Source organism: Dromiciops gliroides, chromosome 1, assembly GCF_019393635.1.
Source record: "Dromiciops gliroides isolate mDroGli1 chromosome 1, mDroGli1.pri, whole genome shotgun sequence".
NCBI lineage: Eukaryota > Metazoa > Chordata > Mammalia > Microbiotheria > Microbiotheriidae > Dromiciops > Dromiciops gliroides.
The window spans coordinates 252,029,147-252,056,477 of record NC_057861.1 but is presented as its reverse complement, the minus strand read 5'-3'; the positions used below and the strand labels follow the sequence as shown (position 1 = coordinate 252,056,477).

General features: G+C 33.9%; 1 protein-coding gene across 6 annotated transcripts in view; it reads left to right on the top strand.

Annotated features, from left to right (window-relative positions):
* NOL4 (nucleolar protein 4) overlaps positions 1-27,331 on the top strand; it is a 450,254-nt gene that overhangs the window by 336,523 nt on the left and 86,400 nt on the right. For 5 of the 6 annotated variants that reach the window (XM_043978614.1, XM_043978617.1, XM_043978618.1 and 2 more), the window contains 2 exons: positions 12,959-13,138; positions 13,865-14,056. In XM_043978614.1, coding sequence (XP_043834549.1) covers positions 12,959-13,138; positions 13,865-14,056 — 372 coding nt within the window. The remainder of the gene's footprint in view (positions 1-12,958; positions 13,139-13,864; positions 14,057-27,331) is intronic. The other variant, XM_043978615.1, reaches the window with a different exon arrangement.

The window sequence follows — 27,331 nt, the reverse complement described above, 5'->3', positions numbered from 1 at the left end:
GTTGCTCTCCAGAATAATTGGATCAGTTCACAACTCCACCAACAATGCAGTAGTGTTCCAATTTTCCCACCACATCATCACCTCTTGCCTGGATTATTGTAAGAGTTTCTTAATTTACCTCCCTGATATCAATCTTTCCCCACTACAAACCATCCTCCAAACAGCTACCAAAATAATCTTCCTAAAGAATAAACCCAGGTCATATCACTCTTTTGCCCCAGAATCTTCAGTCAGTACAAACTCTCCAGTTTGGCATTTAAATCCCTTAATAGTCTGATTCTACCCTTGCTTTCCAGACTTATGTCACATTCTCTGCCCTTTGGATGCTTTATGTTCCAGTCAAACTGTTTTGTTTTTTTTACTATCCCCCTTAATTCTCATTTCACACACCCCTCTTGACATTTTTGTATTACCCATCCCTCATGATTGAAATGAAATCCCTTATCCCCTCCCCTGTGCTTAGAGTTGAATTTTCCAGATAGATTGACCCGGGTTGGAAGTTCAGCCATAATTGTCTAATTATTCTTTGCACAAAGATAAATTGTCCATGTGGAAATACATTCTACAATTTTGACTTCCTTGCATCATGTTCCAAACAGCCAAGCTATTCTGTCTAGGTAGTACGAAATCATTGAATGCTTTTTGATGGGGCTGGGGGGAGAGGGGAAGAAGAGCCCTTCACAATAGTAATTTAACCATATAGTATAGGGAATTTAAAAAATTAGGAAAACTGGTCGACTTGCTTCCCTGCTTTGTAATGGGACCTACCTGTCTAAGTCTACTGACACTAGTGAGGTCACTTCTAGACTTGTTTTAGGGTTAGGAGTATAGAAGATTCTTTTTTAGGAATTGTTTTGGGAGATTAAGGAATATAGGAAGTTGTTGAATCTACTTTGCTCCGACCTGATTCTGATTGCTTAAAACAAATAAAAAACAACTTAGGTTATTGCTTTCTAGTGACTAAGAGGCCATATATTAATAATTCAATTTTAACTAGCCCCTAGAAATGTGAGTCAGCAATGCTTAGCAGTTTGCATTGTCACCCTTACAGTAAATTTTTCTAGTGATTCCAGACTTGAGAGACAAGAGAGACTAATCCTAAGAAAGTGTTTGTTGTAAAATAAAGTCATTATTAAATGAAATTGGGTCAACCAACCTTGAAAATAGACACTCACCTACTTATCCAGGGCAAACAATCATTTTGCCAGATAGTTTCATTTATTTATGATCAATATAACCTCTGTGGAAAAGGCTGATGTAAAAAAAAATGTATAAATTATATAATTCTACAACTTATAAGGCAGATATAATGTATATCTGGTATTTGCTACTGAAAATTTAGTTATTTATACATAAAGAACATTGTTTTCTAATCTAACATGTTCAATTGCTTACCTTAGAGCCAGTTCAATATAGTGGAGAAAGCAATGGAACTTTACCTTACACACAGCCTGACCAAGTGGGCAGCGGACTCCTGTCAGCCAGACTTGAGTTCAAACCCTGCCTCTGCCTCTGAAAATAGCTAGCTGTGCAGCCCTGGGCAAGTCACTTTGACCTCTTAGTGCCCCAGGCAATTTTCTAAAACTATAAATAGTAGCAGTAACTAATCTACATTGGTAGTTTACTGACTGTGAGTTCCCTATACCAATGAAAACCTAGGTCTATTTTAAAATGACTGATTTGACAGCTGAGAAGCAGTATTACTCAATTAAATAAAAATAACCTGATATTGATTGAACATGAGGTCTATGCAAAGCACATAAGCTTTGATATTGTAAATTCTAATTTATATTTTAATTTCCAAATGGGAATTAATAAGCAACATTTGGGTAATAACTAACATTTAAATGAGTTTCATGATTTTTTCTTTTACCTTTGCTTTTAAAAATAATTTTACATCGAAGAGGGAAAGAGTAGAGAACAATGGACAGAAATTACAAAGGAGCAAAAAGCTATCAGAAAGGAGACTATGTGGTTCTGGCAAAGTCCTGTGATGGCCCCCCACCAGAGGTCTTCAAGCAAAAGTCAGATGACCACTTCTCCTGCATATTAAAAGATACATCAGTCTTTTTCTAGCTTAAACCATCCTTCTTGTTTCTCCTGTTACTTTCTGAAACTATCTTAGCAAATGAAATACTCAAACATTATTTTTGTTTTGTTTTTTTGTGAGGCAATTGGGGTTAAGTGACTTTGCCCAGGGTCACACAGCTAGTAAGTGTTAAATGTCTGAGGCTGGATTTGAACTCTGGTACTCCTGACTCCAGGGCTGGTGCTCTATCCACTGCACCACCTAGCTGCCCCTCAAACATTATTTTTTAAATACTCAAACAATGAGTACACTGGGATCATATATTATTTGATCATTCAGTTAATATGTGACTGTAAAGATGCAGATACCATAGAAAATCATTTGTGAAATACTGCCTCTTCCCTTCATAAAGTGCATCCTAAATCCATACAATTACTTTTATAATGATTGAATGGAAATGAGAAAGTAGATGTTATTCAGCACTATTAATATTTTTATCAGTTTCCTTTTGGGAGAACAGGAATTGTAATAATAGCCACGATTTTATTTCTAGTCATTTGACATCAAATATTTTTCAGATATTTTGAGAACCGATCTTTCAACACATTTAAAATCTCTCGCCTCCAACATGGACTCCCTCTGGGTATACTTAATCAAATGTGGTTCCCATCTTTGATTTCTATTTATCTCATTTAGCACATGTGAGACTATGATGTCAGAGTCCAACTGAGGTGGCTTCACTGTTGAGTTGGACAAAGTAGTTTGTTATAGAATTCTTGACAGATGTCTTCCTTTTCTACTCTGTTTGTCAATCAATTTACATTTTTAAATACTTTTGGTGTCACTTGACCTAATTTGGTGTTTCAGTAACCTTTTATAATTTGTATTTCCCTCCATATTTGCTTGCAATTTTATGAAATGGAAGTTACAAAAAAGCAAACTTAAAAATCTTAAAATATTACTTTCTGTAAGACTTCATAAACAAGTTCTTATAAAAACTGGTGGTACCTTATCTATCTCTGCTTGAAGTTTTTTCCGTTGTTGCTGCTGGGTTTTTTTTTTTATTCTCTTCTGCCAAATTTTCCTTAGTTTTTATATTTTTATGTTAAGTATTTTTAAGGTTCCTTGGAGCTTTTATTTCTTTGGAGATATTCTTTATCATTGATTCTAATCTATTTTCTTACCTGGTTCTTTACTTTTTAAAAATTCTGCATTGAAAGCTCTGAATAATTCATTCCTATATTTTTATTTTTGTTTTAAAAGACTCATCTCTCCTTTGAACCATTAAAGAGTATTCTTGTGGTTGTTGCATGATCCTGAAGTACTCTACAGGATTCTCTCTTTCAATAGGTAGTGTAAGTTCATTTTCCTCCATATTGTTTTATTGGTTTAAAGTGATTTGATTTCTCTTTAAAGTTTTACTTCCTATCTGTTTATATGACAATCCTGTCAGCTTTTTAAAAATGATTCAGTAGGTGATTGGAGTTGGTTGAGGGCTAGGGTTACCAAGTTGGAGTCAAGTATTTTCTCCAAACTAATTAAATAAATAACTGTATGGGGCAGTTCTATCTTATTGGCATGGGACATTCAAAACAGCACGCTTCTGCCACTTTCTACCTCTGTGACCTTTGGCAAGTGACAACCTTTCTGGGTTTCATCATCTACAAAAAGAGGTAATTGGATTAGATGTCCTCTATGGGCCCTTCTGACACTAAAGATCTATGATCTTGTGGATTCAGTTAAAATAACTTTATCTGGTATATAATGTGTTTCTTTTGAGACTTTAGAACAGAGGTCCTTTGGGGAAATAATAATTTCTTCACTATCTTTCTGGTTCTATGAAATGAAGTTTCTAGGCTCTTTTCTTCTCTTTATCATGGAAATTGATCAACATAGGTTAAATGTCATCAGACACTGGTGAGAACCTTGTGTCAATGTCTGTCCTTTTGTCCATTTCACATTTTGGGCTATGTGTTCTTTTTTTCATTTTTAGTCTTATAATTTGGTATTGATTTTGATCTTTCCTCTAATAAGGTGATGCTCTAACTACTGAACTGTCAGTTGATTCCGAAATGATTCAGACATTGATTCCTAATCATTTGTGTCTATTAAAATTTATTAAATTTCCTTAAAAACGATTATTCTATGTCTAGTGTCTCTTGAATAAGTCATTCATGATATCTAATCATGAGGCTTTGATATAATATAAAAGTCTTTGGTCCCTCATCTACTTTATTTTTAAACTTTTTCAACCTATTTTTCTCTGTCTTCCCCTCATATTGACATTGGAGTCATTGAATCATAAAGTTTACATTCATTTAACTTATAGTAATGTTTATTGCTACAAAATGTTCAAATTCCTTTACTTGAATATTCAAAGTTTTCCACAATCTAGCCAATCTATGTTTTTAGTCCTGTTTCATGTGGTTTCCCTCCATTTAATCTATTACCTAGATAAGTTGTAATAATCTGTCCTTTGAATATTACCTATATTTTCTCATTTCTATTCTTTTGCTCATGCAGGTCCTTCTATTTGTAATCCCCAAAATCTCACTCCTACCCATTCTTGAAAACTCAACTCAAATGATTCTATGTTCTTTTTTTGTTCTTTTTTTTTTTTTGGTGGGGCAATTGGGGTTAAGTGACTTGCCCAAGGTCACACAGCTAGTAAGTGTTGAGTGTCTGAGGCCGGATTTGAACTCAGGTCCTCCTGAATCCAGGGCTGGTGCTCTATCCACTGCACCATCTAGCTGCCCCGATTCTATGTTCTTTTATAGCCGATAATGACTTTTTGCTTTCCAACTTCAAACACTTCACTAATGTACTATTTCCTGTTTTACATCATATAGACTATAAGCTCCGTGATAGCAAGAACCCTTTCTTATCCAAAATTCACATCTCCCCAGGGACCTAGCTCTGAACTGTGTATATGAAGGGCACTTTATAAATAGTTGTTTTCTTTGAACTGTTGAGTTGCAAGCCTGGACTAACAAGAGAAAATTTTAAAATATATATTTTTCCAAAGGATTCCTAAAGGCATTTCCTTAAAGTAGAAAAGGAACTATGAGGCAAAGAAAATCAATATCCTGTGCTGGTGATTAGGACATCTGTAATATTCTTTATTGCTCTTACAGAAGTTTCTTTTTTACATGTCATCACATTTTCTTCCATTGAGACTAAGAGCAGTCAAGAGACCTGTGTTCTAGCCTGGCTTTGTAGCCTACTTGCTTGATGATTATAGACAACTCATTCATTCATCTTTTGTGGACCTCAGTTCCCTCACTAGTAAAAAAGGGGGATTAAATAAAGTTGTCCCTGGCAACCTCTTATGGCTCTAAATCTTACTATTTTTCTAATGCCTAATAAAAGCATAATTCTTTCCCAAATAGTTTATAAACAAAGATTCACTTCATCTGTCAAACAATGGATATTTATTTATTCCCTATTATACAACCAGCAATGTCAGCAAAACAAAACGGATAAAGAGTAAGCGCTGGAGTCAGGAAGATCTGGGGTCAACTCCTGTTTCTAAAATATTCTAGCTCTGTAATGTTGGCCAAGTATTTTAGCCTCTCAGTTCCCTTGACAACTCCTTAAGACTGTAAGTTACAAAAAAGTTGTACAAAACTATGCAGTTTCTTTATTAGTTGTTCTTCACATTAGTGGAATCACATACCCTAGCCCAAAGAAAAACAAAACCAAAAACAAAATACACAGAACCCTATCATATACATATGCACTTCATGCATATGTACAAATAAATGTATTTATTTATATGTATATATACATACAGAAAAATACATTTGTAAATCCCATTCTCTTCATAGGTGTGTGCTTATGTATATATAAACATATAAATATATGCATATGTATATATGTATACTCCCCATTCCCTATATGTGTGTTTATATGTTTCTATACACATACATGTCTGTATAGATCTAGATCTAGATGCTATATCCCATTCTCTTCAAGTCTACTACTTTACTAAGTTAGTAATGCTAATTCATGACTGTTGCATTAATGGTTGTCCTTTTAATTATAATCAGTCAGTAAGGTCCTTTTTCCATACTTAATTGCTTCTATTTCAAGAACACGTGTTACTTTTTGTTCAATTAGATTTTCCTATTGGAAGGGCCATTGAAATACAGAGTGCTTTACCTAATAACTTGAAGATAACCATTGTTTTATCAATAATAGAACTCTCTATCTAAATCGAACAAGTTAACTAGCTAATTCCTCATTTTACTAAATGGACTATTGATTTTTACCTCATGATACCAACTAGGTCTAGGCAAAATGGTTAAGTATGTGAAACATAGTTTTCTTCATCCCTCTCCCTATTTTAAATAGCTCTTAAATCCAGCTCTACTGACTAGTTAGGCCTACCACCTAGACCAACCTTTCCTAGACTGTGCCCTATGCTCTAAAATCTTATTTGTTCTTCCTACTAGCTCTCTTACCATAAAATTCCTATCCTATATCTCATCTGCTCTAAGTCTTTTGGTTAACTGATTACTGAAAAGATAATTCATAACCAATGAGTTAATAGTTGACAATTTCATATTGTATCACCTATCCTGGACCTATTTTTAAAAAATAAAGAATCCTAGAGACTCATGCCTTAAAAAAAAAAGAATTATTTGTTAAATATGGGGATTGGGGGCAACCTGATGATAGAGAAATGTTTAGATAAGTGCAATAGACTCACTTGGAGCTTTTAACGTTTTTTTGATGGATCCATAAATTTTTTGATGTTGGCCCACCCTCCAACCATATGCATGTTGCCCTCAGGAACTATTCCATTATTTGAAACACAGCGTTAAGAGATTTTTACCATCATGGGTGTTCTTTGGTTGTATTTCCAATAAGCAAAGATTGATAACATGTCATCATAACTTGACCCTATCCCCTCCTCCAATTTTAGGCTGTACAAAGTATTAAAATTCGCTGGTGTTTCTCATTCTGTGATTGCCTTGCTGAAGAAAATTAGGTTTTCTCATCTTAGCCTTAAAGTAGTGAGTTTCTGCTTGATATACCCAGTAGAAACAAAGACGCAGTATTGTGTTCAGAACAGTGAAGGGTTTTTTAAATGTTCTACAGTGTTGGGAAAATTTATAGCAAAAACTGAGGTACTTATACACTCACAAGTATTTTATAAGATTTTCAGATGCCAGACTCCTATTTTTTATGAAAATGTAAAAAAAAATTACATTAAAAATCCCAAACCTGTTAATTTCTTGAGACCATAAAAGCCTTTCCATACTGTAGAATTATTTGAAAATTACATTGTGTGCATTTTTCTACATAGATGTGTATATGAGCATAAAAATATTTATGTATGACTTCTTTAATTTTATATGAGTTTTGAGAGAATTCTGTTCACTGTTTCTCCATTACTTGAAAGCTCAAAATGTACATTGTTTAAAATATAAAAGAATTATAGAGCACTTACTTTTAAATGTGCTTACTTAGGGTTTTCTCGGGCTTTTCAAGATCTGCAAAATATCATTTAATTACTCTTGGTCATTCTTATGATCCCAGGAATATACCATCATAGAGCACTTGAATCACTAAACCATGGGGCATTGTACAGCCCAGCTTACAGGCCTGAAAGAACTCCTTCTGGGAATTCTTATGCACCATTTTCATGACTTGGGGGGATTATATAAGGTGTGATGTCATCTCAGAGGTCTCAAACAAGTATAGACAGTTCTGTCGTTCCAGGAAGAAAATAATACTTAAGGCAAACACTTCTGGAAAATAGAAGAAAAAAATTAAAACACAATTTTCCCAAGTTGTAATTACTGTAGTAATATAACTGTATGATTCGTATTTATTCTATTTTCTTTGTTATATTTATTACCATGGAAAATATCATGTTCTTTATACTTTCCTTTGATGGATCCATGATTTTTCTGGTGGTGGCCCATCCTCCAAAAATACAGATCATATCCTTTCGGCCTATTGTGACTTGTCCACGTTTTCCTCTAGATCTTCCACGAGGGATATCCCCCAGGGTTCTTTAAGGCTTCTTCTTGTTCTTCTAATATTTCAGGAGTACCAGTGTAACACTTGGTGGTTTAACTGTTGTCTCTTCCTCACTATGTAAACAGCTCACCTACTTTTCTTTCCTTTTGAGGGGAAAGTAGGAAAGGTATCAAATTTTTATTTTATTTTTTCAATTAATACATATTTATCTCCTCTGCCTTCTGTCCTACCCAAAAAAATTAAAAAGGGAAAAAATCATTGCCTACTTTTCTCCCATATGTATCATTGATAATGATTTTATACCTCTTATGATTGAAGGGACTTCTATTTTATGATAGAATGGACAGAAGGGATTTCTTCTGATTCCAACTAGGAGACTCATTCAACTCCAGCTTCAGATTGTAGGGTTGAAAGAGGATTTATAGGTGGAGAAGGAGGCTATAGAAGGTAGAATCATGGGTGATATACCAGGACTGCTTAAAGCCTATAATATAGCTTTTCATCATCCTTCGTTTTATTTGTAATTTATATTTTTATTTCTTGATTAATAAGTAGGTAGCATCTTTGAGAGCATTAAAAAAATCAATAACAGGGGGCAGCTAGGTGGCTCAGTGGATAAAGCACCAGCCCTGGATTCAGGAGGACCTGAGTTCAAATCCAGCCTCAGACACTTGACACTTAATAGTTGCATGATCCTGGGCAAGTCACTTAACCCTCATTGGCCTGTGAAAAAGAAAAAGGAAAAAAAAGGAAATAACCCTGGCAGGTCTCTCTGCCACAATTCTCTCCCCAATTTTTACCCCCCCCCCCAATTACATGTAAAAATAATTTTAACATTCCTTTTTTTAAAGTATTGGATTTCAAATTCTAGCCTTGCTTCCCTTCCCTCCCCCTTTCCCTAAGATGATAAACAATCTGATATGGGTTATACATGTGCAATCATGTAGAGCATTTCCATATTAGTTGTTTTGTGCAAGAAGACTTGAACAAAGAAGGAACGAAGGAACAAAAGAAAGAAGCAAGGAAATAAGAAAAATAGTATGCTTCAGTCAGTATTCAGACAATATCAGTTTTTTTCTTTGAAGTGACTGGACAAATTGTGGTATATGAAAGTAATGAAACATCATTGGGCCTTAAGAAATGAAAAATATGGAATGTATAGAGAAACTTTGAAAGATGTATCAACTGATGCAGATTGCAATAAACAGAACTAGAAGAATAATCTGTACAATTATCAAAACGATGTAAAGGAAAACAACTCTGAAAGACACATGAGTCTTCTGTTTATTTATCCTTGATTTCAGAGGACTGGTAGTGAAACATACCTCTTCCATCTTGCCAAAGACATGATGGGCATGAATAATATTTCAGTTTGCTTTGCATAACTGTAGTTTTTGTTACAAAGGAGAGTTCTGTTTGGAAGAGATAAGAATGTTATTTACAGATATTAGTGATGCAAAGAAAGAAAAATAATGTTACAATGCATTTTTTAAAAGAAAGAGTGAGTTGGCAGAGCTGTGAGTTGGGCCAACCATTCTGAAAATCATTTTGAAACTATGCAAAGGAAGTGACCAAAATATCCAAACTATTTGACACCAAAGCCCCCGCTGCTAGATATTTACCTAAAGGAGGTAAAACAATGAGAAGGGTCTTATATATACCATAATATTTAAAGCAAAGCAATTTTTATACAACAAAGAACTGGAAATAAAGTGGGTGTACATTGATTTGGGAATGGCTAAACAAGTTGTGACATGTCGGACTATAGATCTGAGAGCCAAAAGGGACCTCAGAAGCAGTCTAACTCAAACTCTATTACATTATAAACAAAGGGTGGTCTAGGCGACTTAGTGACTTAAATAAGGTACACAGGTAGAAATTGAAGTCAGATGCTCCGGTATTGTAGTCGGTGCTTTTTTCCTACTGCTCAGTGCTGTTTCCAGACCATATCATGGAATATTACTGTGCTGTGAAAAACTATGAAAATAAAGAATACATAGAAGCATAGGAAGACATGAATTGAGGCAAAATGAAAAAAGCAGAACCTGGCATTGGGGAGAGATATACAATGATGACCACAATGCAATAATAAGCAAAAAATGAAACTGAATATAATTATAATGACCAAACTTGCCATAAAAAGAGGTAAGAAAATTCACCTTCCTTCCCAATTTGCAGAAATAGAGGATTATGAAAGAGGAATATTGTTTATTCTATCAGAAATGATGTTATTTTACTGAATTGCTCTTTTTCTCCTTTTTAATTCTTTGTTACAGGAACAGGCACTCTGGGTTGGGAAGGGTATGTGATTTAGAAAGGAAGGTTATTATAAAGCAATAGATAACAATGTAAAAATTTTGTAATAGTTGTTGTTACACTACAATTCTTTCCTAGGACCTTTTCTCTCTGTATATCCTATCTCTTGGTGACCTTATCAACTTCCATCCATTTATTCAGTTATCATCTCTATACATATAATTCTCAAATCCATATATCTTTCCCTTAATCTCTTGAGTTTCAGTCACATATCACCAAATAACTTTTAGAATGCCTCCATGGATTTCTCATACAGTGCTCAAAAGCATCAAAACTCTGTGTGTGTGTGTGTGTGTGTGTGTGTATGTGTCTGTCTGTCTGTCTGTCTGTCTCTTGCTCTGTCTCTCTATGTGTGTTTCTCTGTCCCCTCTCTAGTAGAGGCCCCTTAAGTAGAAATACTATTTATTGTTTTGTGTTTCTATTCTTTAGAGCTTAGCACAATGCCTTGCACACAATCAATGTTAAATCATGGAATTGGATTGAATTGATGATTATTCTTTTATTATACAGTAGGTACTTAATAAATTATTCTCGATTCATTACTCATCCAATTTTGGGGAAGAAATGGCTTGCTTTAATATATCAGGTTCAAGCTATGTTCACTAATGGACACTATATTTTCTTATTTGTGTTATTCTAATTGGGTATGAATTGTCATCTTAAACATTTCTAATAGTTACTTATGTGTCCTTGGTCACTTATTATGGTAAAAGCATCATTTGTGGCCTTTTTCGATCTTTTTGTTTATTCCCCTTTTTCAGATTACAAAAAGTTAAATGCCTTGTGCTTTTAAAACTATATAACCTCCAACTTGATTTTTAATGAATATGTATTTAAATGTCCACTCATCTATTTCCCCCAAGTTCATCCTTTTCAATGATATTACTGGTTTCTTGTGTAGTATCACATGCAAAGTTTATAAAGTCTAAATGTTAGCACATCAGGGAAGCTTGTCCTGCCTTCCATGAGTTGAAAATCTCTACCTCCTAAAATAGCCTTGTGTTTATTTTGTTGTGTAGAAATTGTATCCAATGCCCTGGAATATCAACTGTTTGATACAGATACTGTACAAAGTTGGCAATTAACATAATTTTTCCAATTAAATTATAAATCACTATTTAAATGCCAGCAATGTTTTTCCATTTTTTTCTTTTTTGTTGTCCTCATTCTGGTTTTTTCTACAATTATTCTTGGAATGCTATGGTTTAGGTGGATCTGAGGTCAAGCTTTCTGCGGGTTCATCTTTTCAACTACTTTTTGGATGATCTGTGAGACAACACTACCATATATTTCTGTCATCCTTCTACATAATATTTTGTAAATGAACATGTAATCTATACTGATATTGCCCTTGGCTGCCGCATGTCTTTTAGATTATGAGCTCCTTCATTAGACTGTGAACTCCTTGAGAGAAGGAACTTTTTTACTCATCTTCATATCCCCAGTGCTTAGCACAGTATCTGGTACTAGTCAGTACTTAATAAATGCTTGTTGACTTAACTTGACTGTGTATCCCCATTTGTTGAGGATATTATTTGCTAACTGAGATACCTACTTTAGGTGGCACAGTAGATAGAATGCTGGGCATAGGTTCAGAAAGACTCCTCTTCCTAATTTCAAACATGGCTTCAGAGTCTTAGTAGCCATATAACCCCTGGGCAAGTCACTTAACCCTGTTTGCTTCAGTTTCCTCATCTGTAAAATTAGCTGGAGAAGGAAATGGCAAACCACTCTAGTATCTCTGTCAAGAAGACCTCAAATGGAATCATGATGAGTTGGACGTGACTAAAATGACTGAACACCAACAAAATCTTATTGTTTTATGTATACTTAGGAAGAAGTATTTCAGTTCTCAGAGAAATACTTTATAAATTGGGATGATGGCCACTTTTCCTAATTTACTAATACCTGTCTTTGTCTTTACTGGATACTCTGCTAATTTTTGAAATATAAGTGAAATGTTGACATTTATCTGACTTAGAGAAATCATAAAACACTTTCCATATGAATGGTTAACAAATGGCAAATCTTGGAAATAAAAACAGGAAGACCAGAGGAATAAAGACTCTGGTGAAATTGGGGCTTTGCTGTGCTTGGTGTGTTTGTACTGTGTTTATATGTTTGATATTCTGAGTTTTTCACAACTCTGGGCAGAAAGATCAGTTTAGGCTGTCAATGGATGTTGTGTGAGGATGGTGATTAGACACCAGTGCTTTAGTAAACACTGTTCTATATATCTTCTAATTGTCCATTTCACCCCAGACATTATATATATATATATATATATATATATATATACACACACACACATACACACATATGTATATATAAATAATATGAAATATAGACTATAGTGTAATATGTGATACATGTTCTTGCATATATTATGTATTATATGTTGTAACATTTATCTTCAAAACAAATGTTCTATTCCATATAATAACATATATGTTTTTCATTACCCTCATGCAAATGAGAATTTAACATACTGAATGGAAAATAAATAACTTGGAAATGTTGAATCATTTAAATCTGCAGTTTGAATGTGCTGATACAATTGATAAAAAGTAAAACTTAGCAACTGATATACTTATGTAATTGCCCTTTTCCTTTTATTCTCAGTCCCCTGCACATAGCTACTCAAGTTATGAATCTGGGAAGAATGAGAGTGTAGACAGAGGTGCTGAGGACTTATCAATGAACAGAGGAGATGAAGATGAAGACGACCATGATGAGCAAGAAGATTCTGAGAAAGTTAATGAGACGGATGGAGTAGAAGCTGAGCGACTGAAAGCTTTTAATGTGAGTCTTGCCATACTGCTGTGTGGTTTAATTTTATCAATTTATTTTACATGTTGTTACTCGGTAAATGTGGATATTTTAGACGCATGTTTGTTTAATTTACAGAAGGATTTTTAAAGTACATGAAACACTCTTGGCCAACCAGACACCAAAATTGCTGTGTTTTGTTTAGAATTTTAAAGCCAAATGTCAGCTGAAAACTGGAGTTGGGTTGTGTGAGTATGCATGTTTATCTAGTGGATGAAGGGGGCCACAGCTTGTTCCTCTGAAGAGTACAACCGTGATCAGCTATTTCTGTTGCTTTCTCAGCTTAACCTAATTATGCATGACAAAACAAGCAATTGCTAATTTTCAAAGACTAGTATTTTTCAAACTACCAAAAGTACTTAGTGCAGTATTAACTCCTAGCGGTTGTAGTTATTAATAATTAAAAAAAATGTTATGGGGTGCTCAATTTTACAGCTTATTGTTGATTATTTCATAATTTCTATACACAAGTCTATTCTTTTCTGTCTCTGTCTCTGTCTCTCTTTCTCTCTTTCTTTATTCAGCCCTTTAGAAAGCCCTTAAAGAGTGTTTGCTTAAAATTTCTGGCTCTCCATTGCAAAATTCTTCAGTGCATAAACCAGGAAATGGTATTTTCCTATCAGTAATCAAGACAGGAAGCTAGAAAGAGAAGAGAGCAGCCCTCCAAACCCTTCTCCTCTGTCTCCCTCTTGCCAACAGATGTTTGTCAGGCTGTTTGTAGATGAAAACTTGGACCGAATGGTCCCAATCTCTAAGCAGCCCAAAGAAAAGATCCAGGCTATCATTGACTCATGCAGGCGACAATTCCCTGAGTATCAAGAGCGTGCCAGGAAACGTATACGTACTTACCTCAAGTCCTGCAGGCGGATGAAAAGAAGTGGTTTTGAGATGGTGAGTTTTGACTTAAAACACAGCCCTAGATTCCATCAAAACCCCACATGTAAATCCATGACACTATTTTGTTTTCATCTTAGTGTCTTTTTTTGTTTTTTTGTAATGTCAGGTCAGAGTTTTCCCCCCCCTTTCATCTTTCCTAAATTTTTTTCCCTTTGTTCATTCAATGAAAAATGCCTTGTGAGAATACAGCTCACAGGTACTGTCTAGTATCATTCCATAGAAAATGAGTATTAAATGAATAGAAACCAATGGGAAAGAACATCTCATTCATATTTTTTTTCCTTTCTGTCACTCCTAAACCAGATATGAGGTTCATCATCTTGAAATCAATCCAAATTTCTTTAGGACTTATCTTTTAATGGCTTTTTCTAAGCAGACTGGAAATGGGAAGAGTGTTAGATCCATCTAAATAATATGCTTTCCGTATGAATGGTTAGCAAATAGCAGATCTTGAAAATAAAAACAGGAAGACCAGAGAAATAAAGACTGTAGTGAAATGGGGGCTTTGTTGTGCTTGATGTGTTTGTACTGTGTTTATGTGTTTGATATTCTGAGTTTTTCAAAACCTTGGACAGAAAGATCAGTTTAGACTATCAATAGATGTTGTTTGAGGATGGAGATTAAACACCAATGCTTTAGTAAACACTGTTCTATCTATCTTCTAACTGTCCATTTCACCCAAGAAATTATATAAACATAATTATATATATATATAATATTATAGTACACTATGTATGTTATATACAATGTTATTACATATTATAATATATTAGTACATACTATTAATATTATATGTGTACATTAAATTTCTGGGATGGAATGGATAATTATAAATGTGTGTATATGTATATGTATTTTACATATATACATGTACATATAGCTTAAAAATAAAGTTCTTGCCTCTCTTTGGTTTTTTTTTTAATTTCAAAATTTCTAGGGTATTCACATATGTGCACCTACAATACATATACATATATACATACACATACACAGTTTGTGTTTCTATAATGGAAGTGATAAACTCTAAGAAAGTTATTACTTTCTGAATTTTGGCATATTTAAAGCTTTTCAATATGTCTAGTATCTAGAAGAATTATAGTACAGGGTAATGCTAGTGTATGTTACACAGTCCATAATAACTTCAGATAAAAATAACTGTCACCAAACTTATATTTTAAAATTCAATTTCCAACTTAATGTTACTTGGTGACTCATCTCATAAATCTTACAAAATTATCTTTTTCTTAATTGCCAAAAAATCCCACAACCTTTGGTATTGGTCTAATATTTGTGTTTTTGTTTCAATTTCAGTATAAGTAGAATATGGCTGAGCTATCTGACTATTCTTAAAGCATTTTTTGATAGTTTTCAAAGTAAGATTGTCATAATAAAAGGCCAGAAATGGGAAAAATAGTTATGTGTGTATATATGGCCATATATATATATATGGATTTCAGCAAAGCATTGGACAAAGTTTGATAGCCTGTCCTTGTGGATAAGGTGAAGAAATGTGGCTGGAAGACATATAGATGGATTCACAGCTTCTTGAATTATTAATACCTAAAGAGCACTGATTAGTGTATATCAGCATGGAAGGTTTCTAGCACTAGATTATGAGGATCTGTCTTTAGTCTTGTGCTGGTTTTCACTCATCATGATTTGAATTAAAGCATAAAATATATACTTATCAGACTTATTAATGACATAAAACTGGGTGGAATGCACAATCAGAATCCAAAAAGATCACAGTAGTCTTAAATCTAAGGAGTTTGAATTAGTTAGAAAAAATTTTTAAAGTCCTGCACTTAAATTTTAAAAAACAACCACAAAGAAGACTGCGAAAATAATGGATGGAGCAGATATGACAACAATTATTTGCATGCAAAAGGCTTTCATTTATCACCAACCCAAGACAAGTCCTGTTATCAAATAGGCATGACCAGAATCAGCGTGATGTAGTGCATAGAGAGCTCATCTCAGATATCAAGAAGACCTGGTTTGAAGCCATATGTCTGATACATACTTGTTTTTTGACCCTAAGAAAGTCCTCAATTTTTTAGTTCCCCAAGGAAATTCCAAGATTATAGATTGCAGAGCGATTACTGGCATCATCACTAGCTTTCTCACTGGGAGTTCCTTATGCCAATGAAATCACAGATTTGTCTGCCCTCCACCACCCACCAAAATGATATAACCATGATTTCAAATAGTTCTTAGCTGTATTTAACTGTGACGTGCACTAATTCTGATAACTTACCATTCTTGTATTTATAAGAGTAACATTTTAAAATATAATGTTGCATAATATATAGGACTAAAATAAAATGTCAGCTTAAGAGTCTGAAATACCTGGATATAAATCCTGATTCAGACACTTAGTAGCTGCTAAGTCCCTGGCAACTCCCTAGGATTTATCTACAAAGTCATTCCCTACCCTGAAAAAAATCCCAGATATTTTGCCATTTAGTAGGATTTGTAAAAGTCTAAAAGTTGAAATGTTTGCTTCTGAAATCTTACATTCTTTATGTGGATCTAGTCAGTGGTCAAGCATGTTCAGAAATAGCTTTTCTTTACTCCTTATAGAATAGGTTTCTTAAGAGGGAAAAGACAGGGGAGTTCATGATGCTGCTTTATCATTAATATTAAGAATAATAATAGCTCTCTCCACCTCCTATCTAAACTCTGCAAAATACCTATCTCCATTCTTCTTTCCTTCTCTATCAAGAACCCCACCCCCCAAGTCATCCCTTGTGAATCCATGCATATCCTTATTTATTTCTGTATCTCCTCCAGCCTTTGATATGGTCCATTGCAAATATGTGGCACAAAATAAATTATTTTGAGTGAATAGATGGGTAGATGGATGGTTGGATCTTTTTTTTAAATGCATATTTCCTCTTATAGGAAAATTGTCCTGAAAAGCTAACAAATAAATATTTACAGTTATTATTTTTACATATTGATATAGAAAGACAAAATATTAAGGATTTTGAATCTTCTTTTGTTATTTATTGTTGATACAAGAATGTCTATGGTTTATGGTGCTCTGCCTGTTTGATATATACACACATGCATATACATGCATATATACACAAACACAGACACATGCATACACACACACATACACACAAGCTTTATCCCCTGCTTTTTCAGTCTAACTCAGTCACATAATCTACTTGTAGGCTCATTGTCCTTGTGGGTCATGTAATTTGCCTAAAATGTCACAAGTGTATTTTACACCTGGCTGATGTTTTTTTAATTAAAAATACAGTAATGGATAATCCAAAGAAAATTTGAAATACAATATCAACTCTTAAGAGAATGGTACAAAGTAGAAAATTTACTTGGCTGAGAATTAGATGTGAGTCCTAGTTCTAGGTCTGCCAATAGTGAGCTATTTGACCTAGGAAAATCACTTTACCCCTCCAAGATTTGGTTTTCATCATCTATAAAATGGAGAAGTTGAATTGTATGATCTCTAAGACCCCTTCCAGCCTTGGAATTCTGTGACTCTAGGCAGATAGCTCTCAGATTTATACCTCAGGTCTTGACTGTTGCCTGAGCTCTAGTCCCTATAACTTCCCATTGGTTTACAGGTTGAAGTCATTTAGATTAGCACTATTTAGATTGGAATTCTAATCCCTCTAGAAGTTGAACCTATATCTTTTCCAACCTCATATCTGAATTATAAAACCTTTATTTTCTTGGCATATTGGTCTACTCACTTCCCTCCAAACATACACATCTCCATATCTGTTTTATTTCTGATGTTTCCCCTTCCAGGAATTGGCTCCCTATATCTCTTTTCCCAACCATTGTGATCTATCTGGAAACATCTTGACCATTCTAGTCCATACTGATCCCTCTGTCCTCTTATTCTCCTTCAAAACATATTATCTTGACTGGTAAATTGGCTCTTAAACATATGCTACCCTGTAATATATTTTGTATTATTTTGTTTTACTATGACTGAACTTTTTTATTGTTATTTACCTTTATATGTTACTTACCTCTATATAGTGTTTCACTAATTAGAGCCTAAGAACAGTGTGGTATACCTTTGCAGCTGTCAATAAATTTATTTGGGATGAATGGATGGATGGATGGGTAATATATAAATTAAATATGTATAAATAAATATGGACTATTTTACCATAAAAATATTTTGTTAAAAAATGTTACATTCTGTTGCTTGAAATCACTAACATATAATAGGTAAAGTACAAATTGAATGGAAAAATTATTCCAGATACAGATGTATATCTTGGTGGGGTTTCTTATAAGCATCTTGATCATCATAAAGATAACTCTGAGAAAAAAAGATAGCTCTGAACAGATGACTATAAATAAACTTGCATTTGAGTGATTGTTAATATATGAGATGTTATCTTGATTTTTATACTCTGAGGCAACATTTGCTAAACTATGTTGCACAAAATGTTAGTGTTCCATAACCTGTGATTGTTGTACCTGATTGGTGTACCCTGAGGTAGTTGTGATTCTAAATATTAAACATTAAATTACCCATATGTAAAAATATACTGTGATGACTCTTTGGCCAGAAAATAGCCTTCATTTCCTCTATTTTGCTTTAAAACTTTCCCAATCCTCTTTTCCCATAGTTATTCTATGCCCTTAGATTAAATGAAAAAACCCTTTATGAATTCTAGCAATATATAACTAGAACAAAAATATTTCATGGCCAAATTAGCTTGGGAAGAATGGAAGCAGAAGATTTTTATGTCTTTCTTTTTCTTCTGATTGGGTTCCTCTAGAGAAGCGTTGCCTTGGTTTCTTGCTCTAGGCACACTGGCCAAGACAGGTGACCTGGTTTGGGCCTCAAACACTGTCCCTTACCATATGTCAGATTACACACCGAGGATCATTTTTTTGTATATAAAATGGGAGTGGTTATATTTATATCACCCCACTAGATCGCAGGATTGTGTAAAGAAAATATTTGTAAAACAAGATGTTTTAATATAAGTTTATCATATTTCTGTCTCTTCTTATTTTTATATACCAAACAGTAACTGTGGGGAAAACTTCTCAAATGGATATGTTAATATTTAACTACATAGATAGATAGGTAGATGATAGATTATGGTTTCTTTTCAGGCCAGAGCTCACAATGTCCCTCCCAGCAGGGGGTGTCATTCCAATTGTCACGTTAGATAGATAGATAGATAGATAGATAGATAGATAGATAGATAGATAGATAGATAGATAGAATACATGTTATGTTACTTACCTCTACATATGTTTTCACAAATGTAATGTGTATATATGTAAATATATATAATGTGTGTGTATTATATAGTCCATAATCAAGAAGCATTTACTATAGTGTCTACTATATGCCAGGTAATGAAGAAAGGGAAAAAACCCCTTGCTCTTAAGGAGCTCACAGTCTAATGGAAAAGACAACATGAGAACAGGCAGAACAAATTGGGGTGGGAGAGAGAATTAACTGAGGGAAGTCATGAGCCTTAAGGGAGATAAGAGCTCCTCATAGAAAATGGGATTTTTGCTGGGACTTGGAAGAAGCCAGGGAAATCAGGAGGCAGGGAAAGGAAGTGAGGGTATTGTAGGCATTTGGGACAGCCTGTGAAAATGCCCAGAGACTAGAAATGCTGTATCTTGTTCCAGGAAGAGCAAGGAGGCCAGTGTCACTAGATCACCAAATATATGGCAACTTAGTAAGCTATGAGAAGACTGAAAAGGTAGGGCAAATTGTGAAGGTATTTGAATGGCAAACATAGGGATTTGTATTTGATCATAGAAATGATAGGAAGCCAATGAAGTGTATTGAATGTGCTTTAGGAAGGTTGATTTAACAGATGATGGACTAAAGTGGAGAAAGTAATTGTATTTGGAGTTTGTCTGTCATTCTCTAAGAGGACCAATGACATCAGGAGGCTGATATCTTAACTTGCAAGTGAATTGGATTTAAGTGAGGCAGAGCTGTGCAAAGTCATCAGCCTTCAGTAGCAAGACATAGGTCAAGACAACTGGTCATGGCCCTAGATGCAGTGGGAGACCCTGGTATTTTTAAGCTAAGGTCTTTTCCAGGTCTCTTCAGTTTATCTGAGGTGATGCCCATTCAGTAATTGAATGCTAGGTAAGAATTGAGGCAAAAGATGTCCTCCTTTGCCTTCACAAAAGAATCAGTCTAGGAGGAGAGGATCCTCAGAGTTTCTGGTCAGAACAGAAACAATTGCTATTTAGAATGGGGAAATTGTTGAGAAAGGAAACTAACCAGTTGACTATTGCCTGTAATACTGGCTCCCTCCAAGTGTGAGGTGGTGAGGGTCTTTAACAAGGTAGTGGAAGTGTCGGGGGAGAGAATTAGGCATATAATAGAGATGCTGTGAAGGTAAAATTGACAAAACTTGTAATAAATTTGATATAGGTGATGAAAGAGAGTGAGGAGTAGAAGTCTAGAGGATGGTGCCATCCTCAACCTTATGAGGCAAGTTAGCAAACTTTCCTAAAGGAGAAGATTTTGGGGGAAAAGATTTAGTTTAGCTTTCGGACATGTTGAATGTTAGATGTCTCTAGTACATCCAGTTTGAGATGCTTAATGCAGATACTAGGCTAAAAGTTAGGAGAGAAGTCAGGGCTAGATAAGTTGATCTCAGAGTCATCATCATAGGGATGATAATTTTTTTTGGGGGGGATGATAATTTAAGATATGGGAGTTGATGAGATTAGCAAGTTAAATAACATAGAAGGAGAAAAGAAGAAGGTCTAGGACAGCAATCTGGGAGTCCCAGAGTATTGATGTGGATAAAAATCCAGCAAAGGAGAATGAGAAAGAGTGGTCAGCCAGGTAGTAGAAAGACCAGAAAAGAATAGCATTACAGAAACCTAGAGATAATAGGATATCAAAGAGAAGAAGCTGATAATGTCAAAGGTTATAGAAAGATCATTATATATGTGTTCCTAAAATGTGCTATGTAATGTGAACATTTATACATTGAATCACATTTTCCTGTTGATTTTTATTATTAATTCAAACATATATTCTCCAAGGAGGGAAGAAGAATTCTTCATCATGTAATATCACTGTATCACAGAAGCTTTTATGAGTTGGAAGGGGCTTTACTGGTCATCTATTCCAACCCCTATACATGAAAGAAATGTCTACTATAACATATAAGGTCACTCAGCCTCTCTTTGAAGGATTCCAAAGGATGGGAACTTACTATGTCTCTAGACAATTCATGCATCTTTTAAACAGCTCCAGCTGTTAGAAAGTTGGTTTTCAAAAAAAAAAAATCAAGCCTAAATTTGCTTCTTTTGTGACTTTCCCTCAAGAATCCACATTTAAGAATCCTAACAAACTCTTTTTTTTTTTTACTGAGGCCACATAGAGTATATTTTGCCAAATTACATGTAAAATACAAATTTTGACATCAATTTTTTAAAAACTTTGTGTTCTAACAATCTCTTTGTGGAGCATTTGACCTTTGTTAATGAACAATCTATAAACATTACCCTTGTGCTACCCCTGAAGAAAAGTATTTAGTCATTCAATCTAATGCTCATGACCCTAATATTAAATAATATGTTTACATATATGTATGTACCTATGTGTGTAGTAAAATAATTCAATATATCCTCATGTTGTTGGTATTCTTTCTGACACATGGACCTTGTTTATATAAGTAATCATCTGTACTTGTGTGGTTTTTTTCCCACAGATTCAATAGAATTCACTAGCTGGAAGAGACACATGATCATGTTTTTCCATACATTTTTAAACCTGAATTGAATCCATACTAAACTCACTTATCATTTCTCAGTGTAGAAAAAAGGAGCAACATATCATGAATTGCATGTATGTGCATATATACACATGTGTTTATATATACATGTATCATATATGTGTATGAAATGAATTTGCTCCAGAGGACTCTATCTGTCCTCATTAGAATTTAAGAACGAATTTAGTCAAGTAACCATTAAATGACTGCTTAGATAAATATTTTTAGTTGTTAATTGATTCTACAGGGGGTCTTTGAATTTCACTCTACTTCAGCCATTTCTTTGAAGGTTTGTTTTGGCTCCAGAAAAAAACAAAAACAAAAAACATGCAAGTCATCCAGATATGTAAATGGAATGACATCAGATTAAATTAGTGAAGAAAATAAAAGCTTCCTGAACTTTATGTTCAAATAAATTGATCTGTACATTCAAAGGATTGTTAGTATTAGTTCTTTTGGCATTACTGTTGGAATTCAACCACATCATTTTACGCATGTTAGCAACTATATTCTCAAAGCTGCATAATGAAAACTTAATTATGATGTGAATAAGGAGTAACTAATGCTTTACTTTTTTGGTTGTTAAGAAATAATCTATTTTGTGGAATCACAACCACCTAAATATACTGTCTAGAGGGTTCTTATCTAAGTGAAGTTAGTTTGGTAGAATCAGCTGCTAGTTTCAATTTGTCTGTGAATTGATAGAAGCCACAGAGGGTACTTGCCATTTTCCTTCTAGAGATCATTTTTTTTTCTTGTGTTCCTTTAACATGAAAATAACACAAGTGATGAGGAATTTATCTCCAGGCTTCACACAAGATAAGCAAGCAAGTTCCAGAGTCATAATTATATATTCAGTCATATTATTATCATAAGTTGCAGCAGAAAACTCTGAATTTCCTAAAGCTAGTTTCTAAGTGACTTCTTAACTAAAATATGCACTGTCATCCTGAGTTCCATGGTGAGGGGGAATCTATCTCAAGATAAAGATCTACATATACTTAGTCTCCCCATAGATACACTCTCTCTGTACAGAGACATTCATGCCTCTGCCTGTTGTCAACAGGCTGTGTGTTTTAAAGGTAATTAGGTGGTACAGTGGGAGGAGCACAGGGCTTGGAGTCAGAGTTTAATTAAAATCCAGCCTCAGACACTTACAGTTTGTGTGAACCCACAAGTTACTTAACCTCTGCTTGCCTCAGTAATCCCAACCATAAAATGGACTTAATAGTGCCTACCTACCCAGGGTCATTATGAGACTCAAATGAGATAATAATTGTAAAGTGCTCGGCACATTTCTGGCACATGGGAGCACTATATAAATGATAGCTATTATTGTTGTTATCTTTAATTATTATATTAATATTCTATTTTATACATGTATACCTATTTTTGACTAATGGTAGCAATCTCTAGGGTGGAGGAAGAGGGAATGAAGAAAAAAAGAAATTTACATGATAATTTTGTTGCATATTTGAAAGGAATAATAGCAAGTTGTGCATATTAGATTTGCAATTTCATGTACAATCAACTTATTTATAGTACTGTATTATGGAAATGTTTGGGGTTTTTCCATAAATTAAAAATAAGGGTTTTTAAATAATACTATTAATTATTACTACTTCCCTTCCCACTCAGGCTAGGAATGGTGATGAATTAGTGTTGATTCATACTTAACTTCGTTCATTTGTTTTCTAAGATAATGTAAGCTCCTTGAAGGCAGAGACTATTTTCATTTTTTTTCTTTTGTACCCTTAGCATCTACTATCATATGTAATAGGGCTTAGTAATTGCTTGTTTCTACATAGAGACAACTATATCTTTATAAATATTGTTCCATACATCCAACTCTTAAGTCAAAGGAGGATTCAGAGACAAAGTATGTATGGATCAAAATGAACCCATCTTCATTACTGGAAGGGATAAAGAGAGGGGGGCTATGGCGTAAGTTCAAAGCATGGCCTCCTGACAGTGGATCAGTGCCATCTGCAAGTATATAAAACAATAGATATTAAATCTTATAGTAGGTTTTTTGGATAATTATATAATATGGAAAGATTTTTGCCTGTAAATTATGAGAAAATCAATTGTTACATATAATATAGTGAATACTCAGTTGTTATAATAATATATACTATAAGAAGGGGGAAAAGCTATAAAGAAAATCCATAAACTCAATTTCAACCAGTACCTTCAACATTTCCATCAAAACTATTAACAAATAATCAAAATGTAACAATAATTTGTATTTAGGCTATTTTCCTATTCATAATGATCAGTTCAACTGTTATTTTTGATAGTCACCATATTGTAAAATTTAGACTTTTATCATGACATACCATGACCTCTTGCTCTAATATATATTTCACAATCTGCTCCACAATCATTTTCCTAATCAATATTTACTCTAAGATAACCTTAAATTAAGGTTTTTTCTTCAATAATATGTAAATATACCATTTAACCCCCAAAATGACATGACATTTAATTTATTATCTTTCCTCTGCATCTAAAATAATACCCTACCCTTGGTGCAGTTGTACTGATATGAAGAAAGCCATAGAAAATAGCATAAAACTACTATTTTGGTGTAAAAAAAATAGAAAAAGACTGAGGTGTAGTTAATCTAACTAAGGGTTGGTCGATATTTCCATAGGGTGATTCATCCAAAAAAATTTTTTGGCTTCAATGTATGACATTGTCTTTATTAGTGAGTAGTTAAAATTACTAGGGAAATACTGTGCTCCCCTGAAGAGCAATGAAAACTATGATTTATAATTTTGGCATTCAGGGGAGCCTTATATTTTCTTACATTACTAATATTAAAAAAACTATAATAATGATTTGCTGAACATTAAATTGTTCATATCTACCTCTTTGAGATCACAAATATCTATAAACAAAAAAGGGAAACATGGATGTAGGTCTGATACCTTTCATTTGATATTCATATATGTGTGTATATATCTATATATAGATATGAAAACTAGTTCTTCAAAAGGATACTTCATTTATTGTCAATAAGCATTCCTTCTGTAAACATTTATTGAATATGTACAATGTAGCACTTGCTGAAGATATAAAGATTAAAAAATGGCATAATTCTTGTCCTCCAAAGAGTTTACAGTGTAAATAAAGTCTTAACAACCTCAGTCCCAGGAATCCTGAATCCCAGGTATACTAAATTGTGCTTGAGCTTATTCTTTTTTGCTCCTAGGAGTAATTGTGGTTAGTTATGTAAAAGCAAGCTTGATTTCTAAGAGTTACTAATGAAGACAATTAAACCAACCATTATCTTTGGGGGAGGGGAGATGAGAAGATTCATTTTACTAATTTGCTGACCACTGGTGGTTTTTAGCCATTCATAAATTCTATTTGTAAAATACATTATGTGCCACACATTATCCTTATTCTTTCATTTTTAAAGGTACAGTAATTGTTAATTTAAATACATGTTTATACCTTCACCATTGCTTTAAGTAAGCATTTGCTTGAGTCTGGGTTTTGTGATAATGGAGTGTTAGACTTGTGAAATTCAAATGTACTTGGGAAATAAAAATATAATTGAATGTATTAATATTCAAGAAAGTTCTATCAAGGCATGAATCTACCATGAACTATACACAAAATAACTTTCTTTTAAATGAAGATGTTATTGAACAGCTCAAGAATTTGTAAATTATTTTTCAGAGGAAAAACATGACTCTGTAGCCAGACTTTAGTCATGCTTCACATGGCTTGTTTCCTTGAACTTTGAAATTCATGTTTTCAATGGTGTTCATCACCATTAGCCTTGTATTTCTAAAAAACAAGAACATTTTTATTAACATACCTTGGTTTTGTATTGCAGATATTTATAGATGACTTTCATTGCTAGAGAGGATTCTTGGAATTATGTAAAGCTTCCAAGAGAATGACCTCATCCAAAAGTGCATGCTGCATTCCATGTCTGCAGAACCCACTCATTTACCCATTTCTCCATTTTTCAATGTCATTTTTTAATCAACAGAGTTTATTTACTGACCTCCTACTTCCTACCCAATTATGAGGAAAACAAAATATACAAACAAAACAAATTAAAACAAATTCCTTGTAATTATATAACTGACACATAGATGCTAAAAGGTGTTTATTGACTACTGGCAAATATGTGCAAATGCCCTCATTGGCAAAGCAAATACCCTCATTGACTACATCCCTGTGTACATGTATATACATATACACAGATATAGAAATATAGAGATATGTGATGTGGGTGTAGGTGGGTGTGTTTGTGTTGAACTCTTAATCTGTCACCCAGTTTCATCATCAGTCCTTTGAAAGAATAGATGGTCATTGTATTGATCATAGTCCTTAGAGCTTTCAAAATTTATTGTCTTTGCAGTTGTTATTGTAAAAATTGTTTTACTGGTTTTGCTGGTTTCATTTTTCATCTAGCTATAAGTTTTATTAAATGGTTCATTTCTATAATATTGATGTCAGGGTATAAATTGCTCTTCTCGTTCTGCTCATTTCATTCTTTATCAGGTTATAAAACATTTATAAAACTGTTGAGTTTTTGGTAATATTGATGTTGTGGTATAAATTGTTTTCCTGGTTCTGCTCATTTCATTCTGTAGCAGTTATTATAAGTCTTTTTATGTCCCTTTGAAACCACTATTCCTCAACTAATGAGCATATCCCCTTAATTTCTTGTTTTTTACCAACACAGAAAAGAGCTGCTATAATTTTTTCTGTATGTCTAGGGCCTTTTCCTATTTTTTTTTCATCTTTTAGGGGCATAGGCATCAGAGCTAGATCAAAAGACATGTACTGTTTTATTAACTTTTTTGTTTGTGTATAATTCTAAACTGCTGACAGTAGTTAGCTTTTTAGCTACCTACAATCTCTTTTATGGGCACATAGAAGGTGTTTAATGCCTCTTTCATTTCCATGTCCCTTCTTCTTCTAGATCTATAATCTCAGAGCAAAGACTTTCCATCCAATATTTAGATAATAACTGTTCCTTTTCATGATGAATGTCTTTAGTGAATGAAAGCATTTTTGCATATTATCTTTGAACACAGACAATTCTTTATTATGACAAAAGTAAGGAAATTACTTGACCTACTATTATAACCTATATTCTACAACCTATGTCTGTCTAATCCTTTATATGAATTGTTTTGCTATATAGGCTTAGACCAATTAAAATTAGTCCAATATGTGGACCTTGATATCTAGAAATAATTTCTAGCCTGAGGTTGGTTTTGTGCCTTAAGTGTAGTAAAACAATGATTTGCATCATAATATAATGGGAAAAGTGCCTGGCTCTGAAGTCTGAACACCTGGGTTCAAATCCTGCTTCTGATGCTTTCTACCTGCCTGACCTTGGACAACTCATTTAACTTGCATGACCTTAGTAGTGTTATAAAATGAAGAAGTTGGACCAGATGGCCTCTGAGGTCCTTACCAGCTCTAGGTCAGTATGCACCTATGCCAATTCTAGGGCCTTGGCAGT